Here is a 16,501-nt window from a genome sequence, read left to right as displayed (position 1 = left end):
TCGAGAATTCTAGCCAAGAATTTGGTCACCGATTGCTTCACATTCTAGGCTAGAGACCATTGCATTCAAAATCTAGTTGGATTTGCTGAAGCATGACACCGTGTGCAGCAATGGAAGTTCAGAAGTAAACACAGCCGATCATGACAGGCGATTGCATGAAAAATGTTGCTAAAATAACACTTCAGCAAAATTTTAGACTGTCCAAAATAGGCAAATCTTGCTCAAAAGATACAGTTGACTCATCAAAATAACTTTCATCCAAATCTAAACGTTAACTGAATAAATAACAAAATTGCGCCGCTGTCTGACCGAAAAAAGATAGCAACGCACTCTAGCATTGAATGCGTAACTATCGTGTGCAAATTTGAAGCTAGAGTTCTCGAGTTCAGTCAATTGAGTAAATATTCACTGGCATATTTACTCGGCCGATCAAGCATTCAAGGAATGGGGAGTAGACTGTTTAATGTGGCTGTGTACTATAGACGTTGTTTCTTTTGATGAATTGAGCTCTTTTGAAATGTAAACATCTACCATGAAGTAACTACCCCCTTCTAATGAATTATTATTATTGATCATATGCCAAATGTTGGATATATGATCATATCATGCATTTGAAGCAGAATTTATTTCTGTGCATTATGACACCTCGTTTGTTGTAATGGTCCCAATATTGATGTCGCAGTGTACATTTATTGAAAAGATTTGATTTGCAGTAAAATCCTATTGCCTCGTATTTAGTATCCATTGAAGGAAATATGTTCAGCTCTCTTTGGATTATCCTTTTGTTTCATGCTCTTGGATAGGATCAAAACATGTGATAATCAATAACAATTGTCATGTCGTCAGCCTACTACACTAATTACCAAGTCATTGTAATTTTGAGAACTAAGTACAAAATATGGTTCAAGCATGCATTTAGACATTTATTCACCATTCTTTGGGATGTAAAATTGGGCCTTTGTTTGGGGGGTAGTTTGATGAATATTTTCATCACAAAACCTGCTGGAGGATGTTTATTTGAAGGGGAGTGACTATTCGATGAAATACAGGATAGATTCTGTATTTTAATCTTAAAAGAAACTGAATGTTGTGCTCAATTTGATCACTTACAATACTTGACACAAAATTACCACAGCATCTCTTGAAGGCATAATACAGATCATGCAACAGATAAAAACAGTATTATGACAGTAAAAGTGGGTAATGGTGAATCCAACGGACGAGGACACAAAACACATCAAGAATCAATAAATGATACAAGAGGATACCTTGAATATGAACAACAGGAAAATAGTTCTTGTTGTTTGCTTTATATTTTGTTGTCTGTCCCTGAAGAAGAGCAGTTTATCTGCTTGAAACGTTGGTTGTTTTTTGTCTGTTTGGTGTTGTTTGACTGCTATGTGCACAGTGATTTTCATCACTTCCAGTGTACTGTTTTCCTGACACTGTTGTGGACTCTGGAATTGGCAATTTTTGGCCATCGAACTTTGCCTGTTTTTGCGCCTACTCTGGATGTTTGGTTAAGCGTGTCTGTTTATATGCACAGTGATTTTCATCACTCGTTCTAGTGCACTTTTTTTATTACCATTGATCCTTGTTGTTTTTGCAGGGTCAGCACTTCTGTGGGCCTTGGAACTGGTAATTTTTGGCTATCGAACTTTGCCTACTTCTTATGCCTACATTTGCTGTTTTTGTCCCCCTACGTACTATTGTCTAGTCTGCATTTTACTTCTTTCCCCACATCAAGTTGGTGTACCTTGCTTTTTTCCTTTCCTATTATGACAGTACATTACGCTCACTGAACAGCAATTATGTCCTGAAACTTGACCTGTGGATCCAGTTTTCATTCTTTTACCTAAAGTTCCATTCAGTGATTCCAGCACAAAAATTAAAATTGTTTATAAATTGCTTAAAAGTGAAGGATAAGGCATTCTAATTGTCATTTGGTATTTTTGAAATGAAAAATTTGGCAAATAACAAAGAAAACAGAAGTATTGATGAAGTTGAAGCCCCATTCAAATATATAGCTAATTTATATACTGCAGTATATAAAATAATGTAAATTATGCCTTATTTTGTTTTAAATACACAGCAAGCTATGGTTGCACCATCTGTGACAATGACAAATGTACCAAAATCTGAATTTTGATAATTTTTGGGATCGTCCGAATATGAGCAAATCACTGAATGGGCCTTTAATGTATTATTGGATTTTATTCTTTCAGATAACATTAGCAGTTCTGGAGCAATGCCTGGTCCAACTCCAGAAGTGGGAAATACTGGTGATGGTGGCCCTGCTACATTGGCATTGCTGCCCACAGATGATGAGCCAAGTTGCAAGGAAGGCATACTTGACCTATCGTCATGCCATCTTACTGTATTAGCACTACCTCAAAAGGATTACTCATCTACAACGGTACTGAATCTAGACTACAATGATATAACAGAATTACCAAATGATGTCATTACATCACTACCTCAGTTGAGACAACTTTCCCTGATTGGTAATGATCTGAAAGAGTTCCCTTCTGTGCTTGGACAGTTATCAAAGTTACAGGTATTAGCAGCATCTGAGAATGAGATATCACATCTCCCCGATTCCTTCAAATGTCTGAAAGAGCTTGAAACCTTGGATCTTGTTGGGAATAAACTGACAGAGCTTATACCTGATTTTGGATGCCTGATGAAATTACAAAGACTTGATGTTGAAGAGAATTCTCTTCATTTTCTACCAGAATCATTTGGTTGTCTTGAGAGTCTTGAAGTGTTTGAAGCTAATGGAAATGAGATCAGAAATTTACCAGAGAATTTTGGGGAGTTGAAGAAACTACGAGTGTTAAATTTAAGCAACAATAAACTTGACTCGCTACCAGAGTCTTTTGGTAAGCTACCTAGTTTGAAGTGGGTGGACCTGTCCGGGAATCATATAGAAAGCTTACCGGATCCGTTTGAATCTGCTGTGACTTTAGAGCGACTGTACCTGATCAGTAATGATATTCACAGGGTACCAGGCTGGATTGGAAATATGCCTAACCTGACAGAGTTATCATTCAGAGATAACCAACTCGGTGACAGTCCATTCTCTGAAGCTTTTGGCAGCGTTAGCATCCAGCTAGAATCGTTTGACATCTCGGGTAATTTTATCAAGTCACTCCCTAGTACTATCGGCAATATGAAAGGATTGCAAACGCTTCACATGGGCAGCGTTATTGGAGAGTTGGAGAGGCGTAACTTTCAGAACGGAAACTGGATCCCACAACTGCCGGATTCGTTTGGAGAGTTGGTCAACTTGAAGGAGCTTCGTGCTGATGAGAATCAGCTTAGTGAGTTACCGGAGAAGTTTGGTCAGTTAGTCCATTTGGAATTCATTGATCTTGGTCAGAATATGCTTCTGTCATTACCCAATTCATTCTCGCAGCTCAAATCTCTCAAAGTGTGTAAGCTGTCAAAGAATCACCTAAAGTGCCTTCCTGAAGATTTTGGACTTCTCAAGAATCTGGAAGATCTCAGGCTAGATTCCAACCAGGTAATGTGTGCGTACTATTTTCATTTACAAGTGATACTGAAAAATTTGCAAGCATTCATGGGTCAAAGTTTCTAAACATTAGTACGGTACTCACAGAAAACTTCAACCAAAGGCTAAAGCTTGTAGTAGTTAGTACTGAACATCAGAAAACAATAATAAGGCCTCCTAAAAAAAATTGTTTGATTGGCGTAATATGAAAAAAAATAGGGTAGGTCGGTCGGCAATTTTATTTATTTTTTACATACATTTTAAGCGGTAAATTGCGTATGATAAAGACCCTGGAACTTTTTTGTTGCTTTTTTCCAATTTTATTTATTATTATTATTATTATTTTTTTTTTTTTTTTGCAAAAAAAAATACGAAAAAAGTCTAGGGTCGGGCCTATTTTTAGGGTCGGTCGGGTTACACCAATGAAACAATTTTTTTTAGGCCTGATTTTGGGTGGTCTTATATCTAGCCTTTTATGAATATTATAACCTATTCAAGATTTCTACATTGTCAACTTTTTTGGTTTTTGACTGGTACTGCATTGTATTATCCCTGTCCTGATTGATCCTTTCCCGCCCTGCCCTGTCTCGTCTTGTCCTGTCTTGTACTGTTCTGTCTTGTCATGTTCACCCCCTCCCTATTCTAATATTTCACTTTCAAATTTGCTAAGGTGGGACTAGCCTTAAAGCCCTTTGGGCTTATTTGGCCTCTCCTTCACATGTTTTTTTTTTTTTCACCCTTTCATATTATTCTCTTTCGTTTTCAAAATCTACCGAGTTACTGGTACTTTAATTAACTTTTTGTACAAATTAAATTTGTATCATTAATTGAATTGCTATTTAATCATAATCTTATGGTGTAAATATTTTTATATAAATTTGTCCTACTATATATAATTTCGAAATTGCGATTGTGATTTGTAATATAACCATTTAATTCTGTATTATCCTTCAGATACATTTCATTATGTTACCAACTTAATTAAATTTGTTTTTGTTATTGATGCTTAAATTTTGTATATAATACATATTATATATATATATATATGATTTTGGAAATATTGTTATCTATATATATGTGAAATCATGTGTGAATAAATTGAATGAATGAATGAATGAATTTCTTCTTCTACAGATAAAATCACTGCCCAAGTCCATGGAAAACTTGACAGAATTGACAACTTTTGACTTATTTGACAATCATCTGACGAGTATCCCAGCATGCCTGGACAATTTCAAGAAGATAACACGCTTGGATCTGGATGAGGTATGTACAGATGTGGAGCAAAACATCTTGTGCCTGATGGGTAAAACTTGGAATGGATTTGCTATTTGTGAGTGCATGGCTTTATAGTTGGTAAGGCGTCAGACTCTGGTGCATTATTGGTATGGTGATGTGAGTTGAAGCCCTGATGCAGTCCCTGTTTGTTTGTTTTTTAAACTTGAAAGTGACCCATTTCATTGGTTTATGGGATGCACCAGCTATTTGTGGCCACATGTACCCATAGCCGAAAAATATACAAACCATTCAACAACGGGCAAAGTCCCCATGCTTTTTATGCTGAGAATTCTTGCATATTCATGAGGGGCGATTTTTCGAACCCCTAGTCTTGCACACACCGTTTGTTTCTATCATGAAGCTGTGATAAGGTTTATTATCAGCTCTATGGTGCCTATGTACACTTAACAATAAAAGATGTCAAGACTGATAGAAAAAATGCAGTAACAGGCGCAGACTGGGGGTAGTGTTTTTGTGAGCGTGTTTCGATTTTCATGAAAGAATTGGCCCTCACCAACAGATGATGCTGGCTTGTTGGTGAATGGTTTGTGTACTAATCTTTCTTCTATGCATGTATATACCATCGCTCGGTAAGTAATAAAAAATATCGGATTTATAAGCGTTTAAAACACATTTTGAATCTGACGGATGAGACAAATTGCGAAGACAGGATGATGGGGATGCTCACAGTACTTTTGGGAATCAAGCCTGGGCTGCAGTGGTGAGAGGCAGGGTCTTAGCTAGCCACCCATCTGGCCGTCAATTTAGACGGGGAGTTTGCTCCTGGGACGGGCAAAATTAATGCTTTTGACAGATGCTATATTATAAATTGTATGTTTTGAGAAGCTAATTGACCTTTTTAGTAGACCCAATTTGTAGAACAAGGCCATATCAGCACATATTTGAACTCTTTGAACCCCCAATGGCCTATCAACGTGTGGTAAATGTTTTAAAGGTCAAATTAGGACAGGCAAATTTATTCAAATGACGGGCAACCTTCAATTCCTAGCTAAGACCCTGGTGAGAGGGGATTGCATCGACCACTACACCAACATGTCCTCTACTTTTGTTCCTGTTGCACTTCTTTCAAAACAGCTTCAATACTTATACACAAGGCTTGGCAACTGGGGTACAAAATCGTTATCATCATGAATGGGATTGAAGTGTGTAATATAAACATTCATTTAGGGAATCAATCATGTTTTATTATTGTTCATCACATTTTAACAACGATATGTCTGTGTTATTAAACGGTGATGAACAACGGTGAAACATGACTTTAACTCTTTCTACAGCGAAAACAATCTAAAGATTGACAAATTCACATGATTATTTCATGAGAAATGTAAGTTAGTCATTGCCACTCAATCTTGCAAGAAAATCTATGATTTCTTTGTTGATATCAGCATAAACTACAGAATAAAATGGCAACATTTTAGCCGCTGCCTCCAAAATACTGAAGTCAACATGTAAGCGTGTATATGCACAAAGTTTCCAGGCATAAAAATGTTTATGCATTCGCACATCACACGTTTGCATGCTTCCGTTAACTTGTGTTTGCGTATACGCTACTGTAAAAGTGTGGATTCATTACGGATTAACAACAGTTGGCTCCTGTAAGGTATAGGAAGAGTTGTTGAAAAAGTTTTGGTAAATGTTTTATTATTGCTTTCAGAATGATATAGATCTTCCGTACTACAATACCCCATACTTAACTCAGGACAACAAGTATCCAGAACGGGACCCACAGAAGGCTAATAACTGGAGGGGTAAAGCCAGAGTTGATAATGTTATGAGATATGACTTGCCCAAGGTGAGTAGAGACCCATATAAGGCTAATAACTGGAGGGGTAAAGCCAGAGTTGATAATGTTATGAGATATGACTTGCCCAAGGTGAGTAGAGACACACAGAAGGCTAATAACTGGATGAGTAAAACCAGAGTTGATAATGTTATGAGATATGACTTGCCCAAGGTGAGTAGAGACCCATAGAAGGCTAATAATTGGAGGGGTAAAGCCAGAGTTGATAATGTTATGAGATATGACTTGCCCAATGTGAGTAGAGACCCAGAGAAGGAGAATAATTGGATGGGTAAAGCCAGAGTTGATAATGTTATGAGATACGAATTGCCTAAGGTGAGTAGAGACCCACTGAAAGCTAATAATTGGAGTCTATCCTTGTCGGTAGGAATCTCTTCATCAGAAGCAACATCACCAACTTTGATAAGCGTGCTTGGATGGATGCGCTGCAATATTATTTCATGGCATAATTTTGTCCCCTCGCTACCTTGAAGCCTTCTACGGTGGCAGCCTCAACAGCTGATCCTGAAAGATTGCTCCACAATGGAATGGTGGATGGAAAAAAATGTGTGCCCATATCTATCTTTGTCCTATTCTCCGGTGAGTTGATAATGTTATGAGATATGACTTGCCCAAGTTGAGCAGGGACCCACAAAAGGCAAGTAATTGGAGGGGTTACAATTTTCAGCAAATAAGTTTGATATAAATTGTTTTATATTTGATACAACAGTTTCTCAACAATTCCAAGACAGCAGTCAGTAACAATCTCCTACAAGCCATGCAGAACAGCAGATCCATATGGGAATCACACGAGGGCAGTACAGAGCCAAGACAGCGCCCAACAGCTAGAGCCAAAAATGATGAATCAAGAACAAACTCTGAAAATACCCATCAAGTGAATGGTGATAACGTCCATGAAGTGACTGGTGCACTAGAGAGTATCGCCTTAGGTGATGGACATGACAGAGATGGTGATACGTGTTATAGAGTCAGTCGGAACAAGGGACAGGTCCAGTTCCACTACACAAGCAGTGAAGGTTTGTACAGTGTTCATTAATTTTTAAAGACTATATCGGAAGCACACAAGTTGTCATCCATTTCACATAATGACGTATTATATGGAAGGATTAGTGCCAGCTGGCCTTACCTTCAATGGGCTATTCCACTTAAAATTCACACTACCCCTGTGGAAGATTGAGCTAAAGCCTTCCACAGAGGGGGTATGAGTTTTTAATAGAATAGACAGCTGGGTAACTTCTATTTGAAATACTTACTCCAGTTGTGGTAGATATAGGTCAAGCCATGGAGTATGGGTTTCAAAATGATCAACCCTGACCAATTACATTTGAAAAACATACCCCCCTGTGGAAAATATTTCCAAAATCTTCCACAGGGGTAGTGTGGATTTCAGTTGGAACAGCCCTATCGCCTTGAGGGAGGAAATAGCCCAAATTTTTCACTTTTGAAATGCTTCCTTTTTTCATTCTATTGGGTATAACTTGGGGAAATAAAGTCGCATTGTGTCAAATGAGGTATCAAAATACACAGAACAAAATTATCAATCTAATGATTACTTATTTGGAACTTTAGGTTGAGCGTCTTTAAGGGGGTACTACACCCCTGCCCAATTTTGTGCCTGTTTTTGCTTCTTTCTCAAAAATTATAGCGCATTGGTGACAAATAAGATATGTATATTATAGGGGGAAGGACTACAACTACTGCACTGGAAATTTTATTTCAGCACAGACAACAGTTGTGGAGTTACAGTCAAAAATGAGGGAGAACCAAGTTTTGATCAATAAATCAATAACTACTTGCCTTGAGTTGCTGAATTTTCAGAGCAATAGTTGTAGTCCTTGCCCCAACAACATGCATATCTTAATTGTCACCATGCGCTATAATTTTTGAGAAAAATGCAAAATAGGCACAAAATTTGCCAGTGGTGTTGTACCCCCTTACGATATTGCCTTTGTTTTAAGTGTTCGGATACTTTTTGTTTGCAGTATACTATATTTTCTAGAATGAATATAAGCACTTTTATTTTGGTATTGGTAAGTTTGGGCAAACCATTTGTTGGAGCTGCTACATTGGTATTTTGAAGTTGCAATGCATATTAATTTTGATTAAATTAACATATTTCTAAAGCATGTGGATAAGACTGGGACAAGTGAGAATATGCTTAACAGTCCATTTCAACAATACCTGAATCTATTTTAACCCCCTGGACACTACCGGTCATCTAACAGCATTTCTGATTGGTTGATAACTTGAAATACTCATTTCAATTGCCAATTATGACAAGGCTTTAAATTATTTATGGTCAAATTTGCATTTGCAGATGATCTTATTAATACCCTCCTTGATTGGTTCAAAATTGGACACAATATTCATTTTGGCCAATCGGCAGGTAGTTCTCATGGGGTTAAGTTGGATCAGGTGCGAATGACCTCGACTATTATAGCTTATAGATATGCGAGGGCTGTATGAATCGTACGATTTTGTTCGTAATTGCCCAATTCCATCCAGGTCCATTCCATCTTCAGTTACTTATTTTTATAAAAATATATCTCTGTGCAGGAACTGAATCGGAAGGTGCTAGTGATGTCAGCATTGATGGGAGACCATATGCATCAAGTGATGGTAGGAGTTGCAGCCCTGTGCCAATAGATCCAAGCAATGATGTCAGCCCTGAGGATTGGGATGCAGAGTTAGAAGAATCACCTCCATATGGTAAGTACAGGCATTAACCGGTATTGCATTGCATGTTGCTACACAATCTAGCCAAATTGCTATGCAATTACACATGTGACATGATCAAGGGGAATGAGTCGGATGTCGCTAATATTGTTTTTGAGATATTGGCAAAAACAGTGTTCAAATTCTTTTGTTTTATATTGTTTTCAACCATTGATAAATTGCTCATAACTCAGTAACCAGATGTCTGATTTTTATGGGGTTTGCATCAAAATGTAGCATTTGTAAACTGCCAGAAAATAATGTAAAAAAGTTTTAATTGAAAATTGTCGACATGCGACTCATTCCCCTTGATCATGTCACATATTATGTCATTGCTATACAGAATTATTGCTATACAAATAAAACTTTGTCACAATTTAGCTATGCAAAATTCTGACACTAAATCATGCCTTGGGTAAGTAAGAATTGTTATTAGGGCCTACTAAAAATAAAATTTTGTTTCCGGTAATATGCTATGAAAATGTCAAGACGGAAGGATGGAAACAAATTTTATTTTATGGAAAAATTTTATATGCACATACTGAAATTTCAACCCAATTATACACTTGAAAAAAGCCAAAAACGGTATATGACTTGAGTCTCACAAACAGGGGTGTGAGTGACCTCTATTGAAAAAAGAGGAACTTTGTTCAAAAAAAAAAAAGAGGAAAAGCACTGAAATATGCTCAAAATGGGCTGAAAATGAAAGAAAAAGCTAAATTTTTCCTCAAAGAAATGTCCAAAAAAGAGGAATTCAGCTTAAAAGAGGAGATTTCACACCCTGCACAAAAGCTCTTCTCATACTTCACAAATACTGACCAACATACAGTTTAGCAGCTAGGCTTGTTGTATTTTCCCTTATGTGACAGGCATCATACTACAGGTGTAAATAAGTGATGCATAATGTGGTGTCTGAAGTTAATATTTGGACTTTATTAATGTATTGCTTTGCTCACAACTTGCCGATGTTGGATCTTGAGATTTGACGATTGTCGACAATGATTTTTCTACTCCTAGTTCCAGCAAGCAATTAAACAATTTTAATGTAAGACAGGAAATGAGAGTTCTTGTCCCTTTGCCTCGCTGAAGGGTGGTGTAAGTAACAGCATGTAGAGCAGGAAAATTGATTGTGTAATCATCAGGGACAGGCGATTTGCGCGGAAAAAAATTGCAAATTGCGCGGAACTCTTTTTTTTCAGTGCAAATCATGCATCCCTGCCCATAGGAAAAAAATAGCCAATTGCGCGGAATTGGGCGGGAAAAAAGTTCTGCGCAAATCGCCTGTCCCCCCGCCCCCCCCGCTGGCTACGCTACTGCCCTTGGGGTAATAGAATTGGTAAGATCTCTTATCTCACTAATTTTTTTCTCGATCACATCACTCAATCAGTAATGAATGCACTATAGTAATCCAATAAGTTTTTGTATTTCTTTTTTATATCAAGGTTCATTAATATCTTGATTCATCATCTTTGTCCTTTTTATACCAGATATGACTGTGGTATACCAGCATCCTCGTGACGTCAAGAGGTTATTCTTTGACTTCAGACCCAACTTTGAGTTCATTCCATCCCATGAACATGTACAGAACATACCTACCGCTAAACCTGATGAACTTGAAGTAGAGACAGGACAATTTGATGATGCGTAGCATAGCAACCTCCTCTGATTAACATGTATGCGTCCCCACTGTTAAATCAGATGCATTTGAAGTAGAGACAGGACAATTTGATGATGCGTAGTCATAGCAACCCACTTTGAGTACACTTCATCTGATTGATGTATGCATACCCACCGTTAAACCAGATGAACTTGAACTTGAAGTAGACAGATAAGACAATTTGATGATGCGTAGCATAGCAACCCACCTCTGATTTACATGTATGCATACCCATCTGTTAAAGCAGATGAACTTGGAGTAGAGATGAGTTGATGCTGCATTAGTATTAGGAACCCACCTTGAGTATATTCCATCTGATTTACATGTACATGCATACCCATCTGTTAAAGCCATAGAGTTGAGATGATTTGATGATGCGTAGACTTTGGAACCCACCATGAATCATCTGATTAACATGTATGCATACCTAACATTAAACCAGATAAACTTGAAGTAGAGATGGGTTGATGCTGCAGAAGTATTAGGAACCCACTTTGAGTACACTCCATCTGATTAACATGTATACATACCCACTGTTAAACCAGATGAATTTGAAGTAGAGACAGGACAATTTGATGATGCGTAGTCATAGCAATCCACTTTGAGTACACTCCATCTGATTTACATGTATACATACCCACTGTTAAACCAGATGAATTTGAAGTAGAGACAGGACAATTTGATGATGCGTAGTCATAGCAATCCACTTTGAGTACACTCCATCTGATTAGCATGTATACATACCCACCGTTAAAACAGATGAATTTGAAGTAGAGACAGGACAATTTGATGATGCATAGCCTTAGGAACCCACCTTGAGTACACTCCATCTGATTAATATGTATGTATAGCCTACCTACTGTTAAAGCTGATGAACCTGAAGTAGAGCTGGGATGATTTGATGATAGCAACCACTTTGAGTACACTCATCTGATAAAAATGAATATATACATACTGTTAAACCAGATGAAGCAGAGATGGGACAGTTTGGTGATGCATAGCCTTAGGAACCCACCTTGAATACACTCCATCTGATTAACATGTATGCATACCCAGTGTTCGAAATATGCCTCAAAAAGTTACAAGCCAGTCGGGCCTGTAACTCTGAAAAGTTGCAGGCCCGGGTGAAAAGTTACCGGCCAAAACTTTTTAGAGCTTTGAAACAGGAAATTATAAGCTGGGACACATATCAAATTATTTCCGCCAATTACAAGTAACAACAAGTTAAATAGTGATGTTTTAAACCAAGGAATTATTTGTCATGCATATTTAAAATGAACTGTATAATTATAATAATAATTCTGAATAGGTACCTTAGGGACTTGTAGGTTACTACGGGTAGTTTTACCCCAGTTAACTGGGACTTTGTCCCAGTTGTAAGTTTTGGAGTCCAAACTAAAGTGGCAAACTGCAACAAATCCCTAAACATGGGTCTCGATTTGAGAAAAAAAATCCTTAAACATGCAGGGTCTTGATTTGATTTGATTTTTTTTAGGTAAAAAATCAAACATGGGTCTCGATTTGAGAAATAAGTAGTCAAAAACGGGTAGGGGTTTCAGAGTTCCAGCGGCACACCCTACCAAGACGTAATTCGAGTACGCCCCTCCACCGTAAACTTCTTACATAATTGGATCATGGTCCACATTACTGATGTCAGAGACTCTAGAGTCCGACTCATGCTGTTTAAAACAAATAAGTCACAAATAAGTATATAATGCACAGAATAAAACTTAGGCTGGTCGAAGTGGTGGTTTGACCGCTGAAATGTTTCTGGCAAGATCGGGACTGAATTTTTTCGGATTGAAACTATTAAATTTATTTTATACCATGCTTCGTAAGTAATTCAACAAATAATGACAGATAGACCATATAGACGATGCATTATTCATGAATCATGTTTAAAACTAAAACTTTTAAAAGTTAAAAAAAAAAGCTTTTAAAAGTTACCGGCCAGCCGGGCCGGCAACTTGACTGCTAGTCAGGAAAGTTACCGGCCTGGCCAAAAAGTTACAGGCCAATGGCCGGCTGACCGGCCCTATTTCGAACGCTGTGCATACCCACCATTAAACCAGATGAATTTGAAGTAGAGATATAGGATAATTCTCGCGTTTCACAATACTATGCGCCGCCAGCGGTTGCTTTTGGCAAGCAAATTTTCGACTCTAGACTCGACATCGCCGTTCTAGCTGCTATTGAATTTTCACGCGAGTGTGATAATAAATATGTTGAAAACAGCTCCACGAAGGATTCCCTGTGATCAATAGATAGAAAATGGATCTACTATAGTTGTAAATTGTTGTTTTAGTGTGCATTCGCATGTAACATCATTATAATGACATTTAACCTACAATGATGCATGTTCCTGTATTGTATTCGTATTACGCGGGCTTTGGATGTCGACTCATTTTCCCATGATGCACTGCGTATTTTGGCCTCGACCCAGCGACCGCTGGATGCGCATTGTATTGTGAAACGCAAGAATTTGACGATACGTAGCATAGCAACCCACTCCGTAATTGCAATAATATTGAGGGATTAGTGCAAGAAGAGCTGCCAGGTTTTGATGAATAAAAATGGGGCTGTCAATTGGATAACAGACCTTTTATTAATTTGTACCCTTTGCAAAAGCCTTCTGGCGCATTGTTTGAAAAACAAGCAAATCAAAGCACACTTTTTGGAGCCTACAGGGAGAACCTCATTTTGGGAGCAAGATGGTGGTTCAGTGCAAAGGTTCAATTGCAACTCATCAAGACTTTAAATATGAATTGTTTAGGTTTTAACACTATTTTATGTACCTTATGAATTGCATTGTGTTAAAAGTTATTTCTCATAACTTGCATAAGAATTAGTTAAATGCAGTTGGAAGTTTTTACTAAACAGTTATTCATTGTCTTCTTTCTGGCATTTGTAGGTGCATTGGTTCCAAGTATTTTGTTGACTTGTTTCACATTTACATGTAGTCCCTCATATTGAACATCAATTATAATATTTTGGAAGTTGTTTATCTTTTATAGGTATATTATTGTTAGGCCTAAAAAATTGTATTGCCCTTTCCGACCGTCCGTAAAATCTGAAAAAAAAATAGGGTCACAAAAATCTCAGATCTTGTCACAACTACAGCACCTAAAGCCTTGATTTTTGCAGGGTTATTGTTAGTTTACTAAAGTACATGACAATCATGTAAATCAGAATGTTGACACAAACATTGAGGGCGTCCTCCTCAGCCTATGTTACAATATTGCTTTAAGGTGACCACCAGGTTGCTCCAGAAGCATTGGAAGAGCCACAACCATCAAACTTAACATTTTAAGCAATGATGCAGGTGTTTGTAAGGCCATCTTAATTCAATAGTTTGTTTCAAAGCCCCCTCGTGCATTAGTAAAATATCCTGCTTTTTGCATGTTATTTCAGCTGGATTGAGTAAATTTCAGTTTTTCCACTGTTTTTTATTTTTTTCCCCAAATTCTACCACAAAAATCTCATTTCTGATGTAAAATTAGCCTAAGTGGTAAATCTCAATAAAATTATTCATCTTGAACATGGTGAATCTATAATGTGCGTATTCCGCAGTGAATTCTTGTCAAAAAGCCCGTCCCACATTTTGATTAAAAAAATAATAAAAGTAATAAAAAATGCATTCCGCATCAGGGTTTCAACTTGAACTTGGGAAGGGCTTTGAGACAAACTATTAAATTGAGATGGCCTAATATAAGACGGTTAAAGTCATTGCCAGAGATGAACACTCCTTGGTGTATCTGACATGCAGGGCAGAGGCATGCTGTGCTGTGATTGGTTGCTGACCTGCACAGTATGTAGGGGTCAAACAAAGATCAACACAGGGGTCAAATTTCAACCTTAAATTTTGTTAAAAACCATACCACAAAGTATTCCTCTCATCTCAAGGACCCCTGCGGGGTAAAAAACAACAACTAACCACCCCAGCTTTGTCCTTTTTGCTTACAATCCAAGAACAGTATGTTGCAGATAGATGAAACTGTACTAGATTAAACTGAATCCTTGAGATGAGAGGAATAATTTGATATTGTCTGCAAAGAACCTCTTTTGGTAAAAAAGTGTTCAACATGTAAGTGTATAGAGATTTGAGGGTGATATGACCCCAATTTTAATAAGTTTTCTAGCTAAAAAATACCTGTTTATGTTTCTAATTGTTGAACAACATGGTATAGTATGGTGTGTTAGTATTCAATTCTGTGATTCCCTAGTCAGTAGTCGTCCTCACTGAAATGTCCTCTACCTCAATGGTTATAAGAAACATGCATTAAAGTTTGTTCGGCTTATAATAGGATTTGTGTTACTGCGCACATCACTAAAGTCTCAACTTACTCTCGCTCGTAAATTCAAATAAACCTGCGCAAGTCGCCCATTACGCAGCAAGCGTAAGTGCGGTGCCCAACTGCATGCATGCCATTCTGTATCAGTACACGATGTAATGAGTCTTAGTTTTTGTGCCTATTATAATAAGCCGATCAAACTTTAGAAGTGGTTTTATTTAGAAAAGTGATAGAAAAACAAGATTTGCAGTGTCCTCTATGGATAAATAAAATACTGTTAGCTTGAAAAGCCTGCTGATAATGTACTTGGTTGTGCTTTGCTATTATTTTAGCCAGAGAAGCTCTTTCTCATCTTCTCTGGTTTTACTTGTTTTTCAATCAAGACACATTATTAGTCCATAAAGGATACTGCATCACCCAATATCTCTTTTAACATGACAATTGCTGAGATGTGTTGATGAGAATTATATCAAATTCTAGTCAAAATAATGTTTTATGACACAGGCAAATTAATGTTTCTTGATACAGTGGCAGCATTGAAATATTCCATTTTGATGAACTTGCTTTATCCGATCACAATAAGTATCACACTTGAAATGTTGCTTTGTTTTTAACTATACAAAGTGAATAAAATGTTTATACCATATTGCAGATTACATATGTTATAGTACTAGATATTAATATATTTTCAAAAAGTTGGTTGTACTCATTATTTTTCTACCAGTTACAAATATTGCTTCATGTATTCATTGGGTTATTCCATTTAAAATCCACACTAACCCTGTGGAAGATTTTAGAAATATCTCCAACAGGGGGAACAGGAATTTCAAATAGATTGTCCACATTAGGCAGCCCCATTTGAATTTCATACATCCTCTGAGAAAGATTCAACCTGAATCTTCCACTGAGGGAGGGTGAGTTTCAAATGGAGCTGCTAATGTGTTCATTCCATTTGAAATTCATACTCTCTCTGTGGAAGATATTTTCAAAAATCTTCCACAGGGGTAGTGTGGATTTTAAATGGAATAGCCCATTATATACTTGTCTGGGACTCGCTCAGAATGTGGGTCTTGGGTTTCTCTACTGGAAGTAAATTTGACCCCAAATTCCTTCCCACAAGGTGATAGGCGTATTACATAACAATAGCTACAGCTTGGAAGTTAATCCATCTCCTTTGTTATACAATACGCATACAACACAGGGTTGTACTTGTAGCTTGGATA

At 37.3% G+C, this 16,501-nt stretch overlaps 1 protein-coding gene across 2 annotated transcripts; it reads left to right on the top strand.

Annotated features, from left to right (window-relative positions):
* Nucleotides 1–2,229: 2,229 nt before the first annotated feature.
* Nucleotides 2,230–16,501, top strand: LOC140164656 (uncharacterized). 2 transcript variants are annotated; one of them, XM_072188001.1, is made up of 6 exons: nt 2,230–3,526; nt 4,649–4,780; nt 6,468–6,605; nt 7,324–7,630; nt 9,171–9,323; nt 10,817–16,501. In XM_072188001.1, the coding sequence occupies exons 1-6, from the start codon at nt 2,249–2,251 to the stop codon at nt 10,975–10,977; spliced, it is 2,169 nt and encodes a 722-aa protein (XP_072044102.1). In that variant the 5' UTR covers nt 2,230–2,248; the 3' UTR covers nt 10,978–16,501. The 2 variants fall into 2 exon arrangements, with proteins under 2 accessions (XP_072044102.1, XP_072044101.1); XM_072188000.1 differs by having other exon boundaries at nt 6,468–6,686.

Source organism: Amphiura filiformis, chromosome 11 (genome assembly GCF_039555335.1).
Source record: "Amphiura filiformis chromosome 11, Afil_fr2py, whole genome shotgun sequence".
Lineage (NCBI taxonomy): Eukaryota > Metazoa > Echinodermata > Ophiuroidea > Amphilepidida > Amphiuridae > Amphiura > Amphiura filiformis.
The sequence above is the reverse complement of the archived record's forward strand: the minus strand, read 5'-3'. Positions and strand labels throughout refer to the sequence as shown.